General features: G+C 38.5%; 1 protein-coding gene across 1 annotated transcript; it reads right to left on the reverse strand.

The window, feature by feature from the left end:
- Nucleotides 1–508: 508 nt before the first annotated feature.
- SRI (sorcin) lies at nucleotides 509–8640 on the reverse strand. The gene is made up of 8 exons (XM_027684679.1): nucleotides 8517–8640; nucleotides 7673–7756; nucleotides 4649–4718; nucleotides 3877–3920; nucleotides 2715–2862; nucleotides 2444–2557; nucleotides 1940–1998; nucleotides 509–1219 (listed from the first exon to the last, which is right to left on the reverse strand). Exons 1-8 carry the CDS (start codon nucleotides 8565–8567, stop codon nucleotides 1193–1195), a joined length of 597 nt encoding a protein of 198 aa, XP_027540480.1. The 5' UTR covers nucleotides 8568–8640; the 3' UTR covers nucleotides 509–1192.
- Between the last annotated feature and the right edge of the window lie 214 nt (nucleotides 8641–8854).

The raw sequence follows: 8854 nt of genomic DNA on the forward strand, positions 1-8854 counted from the left end.
TGCAATTATCAGAATGTGAAAGTATAATGCTGTCTATGCAGAAAGAGAACTAGCTCCTGAAATGAAACTAGAAGCAATATCCAAAGGATTCTAAATTCAAGTAGTAAGTATGAGTTGCTTCTTTAGGCGAGACCAGCCTGCTTTGAATTTATAGCCCAGAAACTAGAGACCTGAATTTTATAGTATTCTTAGCAAGGTAGGGTATAAAAAAATATCTTCAAGCAAGATTTCTGCTCTGAGGATTACTTCTGTTGTATGTCTTTCTGTATCTGCTTTCATGAGCATGCTACAGCATTGGTAACTACTGCTGTGATCTGAAATCTGGCAAGAATTTTTTTTTAAGTGGGTTTAGGCCCTTATACATTAGATGGCGTACTGAGGCAAACCCTACTTCTTCGGGTTTAAAGTGGAGGAGATAGAAACATTCATTTACATGTAACTGAAGTCTGCCAGCTTAGACGTTAATTGTTAAAAGGGAAAGTTGATGTACAAACTGACACGGAACAACTTTTGGATGTTTAAAAGTATTTTATATAGTGACACAAACAGAGCAAGAATCTTATAGGAGCAAAAGCCCCTATACCAGAGCATGCAGCTAGAAGAGTTCTCTGCTGTGTTTTGTCGCATCCCTGCTTACAAGAAGTTCCAACAGGTAGTCTCACACTCAGTGCATGGTGTCACAAACTTCATCTTGAAAAGGTGACAAAATAAGCAACCAAAACTTACTGATGCTCTAACAGACCAGTGTAAAATGACCATTCCAAAGCTCTTTCAGTTTGTACATCTGCCTTATACCATCAAAGACAAAAGAAGTCATCATGTTAAGTCATACATGTTACTGTTTAAGACAGAAAAAGGTAAGTTGCACTCCAGAAACTGGTTTTAGTGCATTATGGGAAAAAAGTAAACACATTACAGAAAATCTTACCATTTGCACGATCTGAGTTATACATAGTGAATTGCAAGTTTATAAAAATAAAAACATCTTTAATAATCACAGGTTGGAAGTTATAGACAACAGTACATAAGTAGTTCATATTCATTATCAAGACTAAAAAAATGTGTGTAAAGCGGTACTTCATAAAATATGCAATTTCCAATCCTGAGATACACAATCATTGGAAGAGTTGGCAAAGCAAAACACAAACTGGAATGTTAAATCATGATCATCCATGGCTTGCTTCCTTTTGATTTAGATGCTCATAACACACTGTATGAACTGAAAAGAGGAAAACCACTTATTAGATGTAAGGCAGAGAACAAGTTTTCACTTTTTCTCCTACAATACTCATTGTCACTACACTTTTCTGTAAAGAAATTCTGTAAAGAACAACAAAACTTTAAAGTACGAAAATCAGTATATAGTTAATTAAAACAAAGTATCTCCTTAATAATAACAAAAATAAAACCCAAAAAATGCCTCCCTCCCCCACCAAAAAAAAAAACCAACAAGCAAAAAAACCCACCCCAAAAACCAGGAAGGTTTGAATCTAGTTTTCTCCTTTTCCTGCACAAATGTGGCCAGGAGGCCAATAACCACAAGCCTGACTGAGTGTGATTTGTGTCTGTCCCCATCAGACCTCTGCCAAGCCTTCCTTGGAAAAATGCCTACCAAGCCTTAAAATAAAAAAATGAAAAAGTCACAGAAAGTGATGCTATGAAGCAATGTAGCTTCTTGGATCTTCTTGAACCAGGCTGGTAAGAAGTCCTGACAAAAGCGCACAACATTTTATAGAAATCTATAAAATACATGAAAACTTTTTGAGACAATATTCAACAAGCCCCAGAACTTTTGGGCTCCAAGTGTCTCTTCTCTACACTAAGTAGAGAAGTGTAGAGAAGATAGGCACAAATTCAAATCATTACTGATTGTCTTCTGTTTTATGTTTTTCCTTGGTTTTACCCTGGAATTCTAATGTATTCCTTAAAATTCACTTACGTCATCATACTGGAAATTCACAAAGCCCTGCTGAGTTGTATCCCTTCTTCTAAAGCATTCTGCAAAAATGCATTAAGAAAACAGAAGCCAGGTAAGAAGAATTACAGTTAATAAATTTTTTAAAAACGTATAGTAGTTTTCTAAAATTCCCCAAGCCACATGAATGAGAACTGATAAAGAATACTGCAATTCATTCCAAGACTTAAATACAAAAATTTAGAATGGGAAATTATCATATACAAGCCTTTACATTCTGTTAATAAACACAGTTTCCCAATTTTAGCCTCTGGAGTAAACCCTGCATTAGTTTTAAGTCCATTTTTCCATTGGACTTTAAAAAATCCTTATCTATAGTAAGAACTGTTCCAGTTCTGCCTGTAGACTATTGAAAGAAACCTAATTTGAAGTACACAAAAGTTGAACTTGAGATAAGTGCGCAGTCAGATTTTATTAAATAAAAGTATATTATGGGAATGACAGTAATAAGGCTATAATCCAGCATACCAGTGAGAGCTCGGAGTTTCACACAGCAGGCAATGTAATCATCAAATGCAATCTTTCCGTGAGTGCTGTATCGCTTTGTGATTGCAGACACAGCCTGTGGGCTCAGTCTAAATCCTATTTGAAAATAAAAAGTCCTATTTTGAAAACACAGGTAAATTAACAGAGTCCAATGCATTTTTCATTGTAAATATCATGTCAGTTACTCCAGGTGATAACTTGTACTAGGAAATGGTGTAAGTAGTGTCAGAAGCAAGAATATTTCACAAGTTACCCATATTCATCAAGGCTTTCTCCAGTTCCTGACGATCCACTGTGCCACTTCCATCACTGTCAAAAGTTACAAAGTGTTGCTTCCAGCCATTGACCACAGCCCAGAGTTCTTTAAACTCATTAAATCCCAGTGTGCCAGACATATCTCTCTGATTTCAAAGCTAAGAAAACCACTTCTTAACAAAAACCAAACAAACAAAGCAAGCCATCTCTCTGTAGTTATAAACTCTTACTTGAAGGTCAATATTAATATCATTTTACTATTACTCATTTCTTCTGGTAGGAAACTAATTAAAGCATCCCCCAGCAGAGGCGGAGATAATACTTTTGCCCAAATCCAAAGGTCAGAGAACCTCCTCTCCCCACTGAAACCTGCTAAAATTATTTGCTCTTTCTGAATTAAACTTAGTTCACACTTCTCTTTAACCTGCTGGTATATAACTGTAACCAATAGAATATACATATATATAAAAACAGATGCCAAAGAAAAAATTAAGTTATAATAATAATATCAGTTCTCTCATATTCTAGGCAGTTTGTTCAAGGTGAGCTGAGTCCCTCCAGTTTCATTTCTGCTTTCTTCTTTTTAAGAAAGATTCCTTTATTCTTTTTTCTTTTTAAGCAGCAAAACATTCTAACATGACAATTTAAGCTTTGGCTAAAAAGACTCTAAGGTGTACCTTACACAGTATACCTAAGTCTTCCATAGGTCCTACCACCGAATGCCATATACCACTCCATTAAATATGCGAACCTGATTCATTCAAGGAACAAGGTTTAGGGGGACTTAGATTGCTTATTCAGGCTGTGTAGTACAAATGTTTAAAACTAATTTGGAAGGATTGGAAAGCTGTCCTATTTGAAAAGCACAATAAGGGATTTGCACGAACCTCTATTCTGGGCCACCAGACCTGATTCTTCATACATTCAATGGAGAAAGAGTTCCCCAGACTTAGAGGAATACTACTTGTAAGAAGATCAGTCACCGAGACTCTTTTATTATTATTTCTTCATCCTTTAAAATCAGTAAGAATGGAAGTAGCTCCCCAATCATAATGATCACAATACTTAGCAAGTAAAGGCAAGCATTTCCCAAATTTCTGGCACCCTCTCATCTTTGCTTACATAATGCAAAAATGTTTACATTTCATAGTAAAGGATACGTCCAGCATTGAGATCATAAGTCTGCAAGTCTCTAAGTTGAAAGCTGTTAAAATTAGAAAAACAAAAAATAAATTATGTTAAAAGCATACTTTTCAGTTTTGTCCAAATGTAAAATTTTAAATTCATTATATATTTAAATTATATACTGATAGTATATTTAATGTATAAAGTAATATATAATTGGTTCCCCTGTATACAGCCATACCGTATTTTGATCCAAGTAAAAGCCATTACTTGTTAGAAAAACTGATAGTAGACAACCTGGATGCAATTCAAGTTATATTTAAAATTATTTTACTCATATATCAATGCATAACAGTTTTGTGCTTCAGTCAAAGTGGTCATTTATATTCCACTAGAGACACAGCTTGAGCAAACCAATTGCACTCACAGACACTTGATTTTGTAAACAGAACAGGAGGTATCCTGACGGAGGGGTCCTGCCACAGATTTTGGTCAATATCAAAGCTCCATTTCAACCAAAGCAAAACACCTTTTTAAGAACTGTCTGTCCATTACAAAACAAACAGTTCTCCAACTCCACAGCCCAGCAGTGGTAAACTAAAGACGCTGACAAGGGGAGTATTATGTGCACAGAACTGAGTAGAGAGAATTTACGTTGCCAAGTTGTCCACATGAAAGGAAAACCCATTTACCATGCAAAGAAAAAAACACAGCTTTGGACAAGGCACAACTACAAGCATTTTCTAGTAAATGGCAGAAGAATTATTATGCCTTAGATCTGCTTGTTTATTTAAATCATTAACTTACGTTTATACGCTCCTGCAATCCCTGACTGCGTGAGACATCTCTGTAGCTCATCAGCATCTATTTGTCCATCCTTTCGATGATAGAAGAGGTATCAGCTATTGTTTTAATTCCCGTTCCCCGTCTGGTTATTCCCAGAACCCACTCCCTTTTCAGTAGCATTAAATTAGTTACCCTTTCAAAAAGGAATCCAGATACATAACCTCTTCTCAAGACAGCTTTAAGACTGACAAATCTAAACTAAAAAATCTGGGGTTTTTTTGGAAATAGTCAGTTGCTATCAGAACAAACGAAAGCAGAAAGCAAAGAACTTTAAAACAAAACAAACCCAGAAAAGATACCTATCTGCATGGTATGGAAAAATGTGTGCACTTTCAACACGTCCTGCTCAAGGCCAAATAGAGAAAACAACTGCCAATTCACGGAAAGCAATGATCTGCCAAAAGTGGAGCTGGAATTCTAGGTTTTATTCCTCCACACCCAACATGAAGTTGGGTTCACAGAGAGTTTAATTTAACCTCAGTCAGGAATGGAACATTATAACTGTAGATATAAAAATGCCCCTTCTCTAAGGCATTAAATATTGAAAAGAGAATTGCTTTGTATTTGAAACAAATTTATTTGCTTCAGCATTTTTCTGATGCTTTTAAATTTGCTAAGTTTTTTTTTATTTTATTTTTATGTTTTTATAAGAACAGAGATATGCTACTAAATGGCATAGTGAGAACAGCACAGCCAGATAGCTTTCAGAAATGAAGTATCATTATTTAGAAGACAAGTAGTAGTTACTATGTTAAACAATATTTGACAACATCCGTAAAAAGAGCAACAATGTTTTGATTCTAAGTAAATGGAACCTAAACCCAAAATTGCTTCCAATCTATTCCATAGTCTAACAATACAGATGTATTTAACACTTTATGTTCACGGGAAAAAAAAAAAAAGATATATAGCCAGGAATATTAAGTAGAAAATCTCTTCAAAGGCTTTATAGCTTCTGAAGCAAAGGTAGGATCTGCATAACTTTAAAACAGAGGAAGACAGACAAGCAAGATTAACATTACCAAAAAGATCCTTAGCTTTTTTTTTAAGTAGAACATACGCAATTAAACTAGACAAGGCATATGGGCTTTGCAAACAGACTAAAAAAAAAAATAAAATTATTACTTCCTACAAAGACAGACTCGATTACATTGAATAAAGATTTAAAACAATACTTTTGACTTTCTTCTGTAAACAAAGTAAACTAATTAATCAAATCAAAGACAAGATCTCTATTGTAAACTACATCAAAGAAAGCTCAGAGATACCATTATATATTATATAGGCATAAAAAACAACACAGAGAGCAGCAAACCATAATCAAAACCTACTAGTGTTACAGTAAGTACATATGGGAAACTGAGATGTGACTTTTTACAGAGTTGCACAGATGGCAGCTGATAATTTATCTGTTCTATTTCACTGTCTCCTTACAGGGTTTTTACTTCTGCACTGCCACTGGTCTCTAAAACTGACACCTCCAATTCCAATGATAACATTTCAAAAGCTACCCAGTTTATTTCAGAAGGAATGATTTCTACAAATATAAAGTATTTCAGAGGACTAACTTCAGTATTCTAAAGTGCTAACTTGATCATACCCATCAACCCACTGGTTTCCTAGCTTTCAGTAACCAGGCTTCACTTGAGAAGCCTGGGAACGGTCTATGTTTGCTGACGTCCAGCTCCTGCCACCTCTTTCCACAGCTCCACACCCTGTTTGCTGCTACCTCCCTTTCTCTTTACACTAGGAGCTTATTCACTCTTCCAGTGTCAGTTACTGGCTCCACTGCTGACTCCTGGCACACAGCCAGGTGGCACCTGCATGCAGAGGCATCTCAGCTGGCAGGCAAATTTGTCAGCACATTCAGGAGAACTCGGCTTGGGCTCCACCTTCCCAGAGAGGCCTCACTACACACAGGCCATTCCAGTGTTCTCCTTTACTACAAAAACACATGGTCTAAATATTTTCAAAAGCAGTTATAAAGAAGTAAGATATAGTCTGTGAGATATGTTATTAACTCAAAAGACTAACACAGAGAACAAAACTAGCCCAAATTACAGTGGGAATTTGAACATCAGTTAATATTGCTGAATTCAAACTGTCATGTTGTGGTTATGTCTACCTGTGGATAACAGACCCAGGAGCAGAATTTTAGATCCGCACACATCCTACAAGTGTGCAATAAACAGTTATACATATGGCCAACAAAGACAGAACTTCAGCTCAATAAACCTGACTTAATTGCTCCTAGACTTTGTAATATAGTTCAAGCAGCATTTCTCTTACTTATCTAGTAAGGTACATAACATACAAAACCAATATATATGCCACAAAATTACAGGAAAGAAATTAAAAATGCAGTGCAAAATGACAGGGAAGAAAAAAAAAGTTGTGAATGCCTTTCCTCTAAAAATATAATCACTCTATGCTACCAGTAAACCCAGATATTGGCACAACTCAGGACTGCTTTTCCATTTGCAAGTCTATTAAAGATCATGTAATGACCTCTTTCCTATTAGCATTTCCTGCTCTTAGCCAGGCCATCTCCACAGCCCATGCTTTCCATTGTTTCTGGTTTCTTTGTCCCGAATCTGACAGCATTCACTAGCCAGAGCTGAGCCAAGATTCAGTTACATTTCATGCATCTATACAGACCCTATATATACCTATATAGGAAATACTGTCATACAAGCATGTGTTCGTGTATATATACATGTATTTACACACACAATATAAAAACTAACAGCATTATTCAAGCTGCAGAGTTCCTGTGTGTATACAGCTATATTGTAGAGTGACACACCTACATATAGCAAATGGGCTAAGTAAAACAATTCTGGTTTTGTTGTTTGTTTTTTTTTTAATTTGAAATAATAGTTTTCCTCACTGCAAATATTGGGCATTCCTCTTTCCAAACGCTAATGTAGAAAGTATTCCCCAGAAAAAAAAAATCAAGAAGCAAATAACATTTTAGAAGCTTACCTGCCCTCCTACTGCAGCAAAATAACCATACAAAGGATCCTGAGCTTGTCCAGGGAATGCTGGTCCTCCTGGAGCTCCTCCATACTATAGTAATCAAGAAGAAAAGTAATTTTAAATCGATTCAGTTAAGAATCTGTACTTATCAACTTATGTTTTTATATACACACCATGCTAAAAAAAAAATCAAAAAAAGAAACTCCTTATGAAAAAACCCCACAAACCTCAATTTTAGTATTGATATACAAATATATTGTAATGTAAGCAGATCAGTGTAAAATATTGCACAGGAGCAATCCACTGATCTAGATACAGCCTAGTGTATCTCATCAAGGTTTAATTTTAGTGTACCACTAGCAGAAAATGGGGTGCTAAAGAAAGACTAAGGCACTGCAGATTTTTCTCTCCACTTCAGAAAAGTTGAGCAAGACAGATCTCTAGGGAAAATACTTGGAAGAATATGCATTAAGTGTGAAAACCTTAGTAAAATTGAAAATCACGGAATGACATTCCCGGCACTGACTTTCGTTCCTCGGCAGCAGGTGCCGGGCGTGTCTCCCTTCCCATTCCCGAGAGCACAGCCCCGAGCAGGCGCCTGCGGCACCTCCCGGTGGGAGCGGCGGCCGGAGGCCGGGCAGACCCCGCCTCACACGGCTCTCACCGCTTCCCCTTGGGCTGCACAGCTACATCCACATCCCCCCATGGGCCGGACAGCCACATCCCCCTTGCCCAGAGAGCCACATCCCCCCTCAGGCCGGACAGGGACATCCCCGTTGGGCCGGACAGTCATATCCCCTCCTCAGGCCGGACAGGCACATCGCCCTTGGGCCGGACAGTCCCCGCTCACCCCGCCCTGGTAGAAGCCGCCGCCGGGCGCGGGCTGTCCGGGGAACGCCATCTTCGCCTGGCACCGGCACCGGCCCTGCCCCGGCCACGGCTCCGGCCGCGCCCGGCCGCAACCACCCGTCCAGACAGGGGGGCACAGCGGCGGGCCGCGGGCTCCGGAAAGGGCCCGAGCTGGAAGCTGCCGCCCGTGCGGGGAAAACGACGGCCTTCTGTCACCGGGGAGGTGCCGTCGGGAGCCGAGGGACCACGCCGTCCAAGCCCTCCGCCTCTAACCTTCCCCCTCCACGGTGGTGGTACAGGCCGCCCGCCCCGAGGCGGCATTTCCTGCCCGCAGTGCCT

Source organism: Neopelma chrysocephalum, unplaced genomic scaffold (genome assembly GCF_003984885.1).
Source record: "Neopelma chrysocephalum unplaced genomic scaffold, ASM398488v2 Primary Assembly neopelma1_67, whole genome shotgun sequence".
Classification (NCBI taxonomy): domain Eukaryota; kingdom Metazoa; phylum Chordata; class Aves; order Passeriformes; family Pipridae; genus Neopelma; species Neopelma chrysocephalum.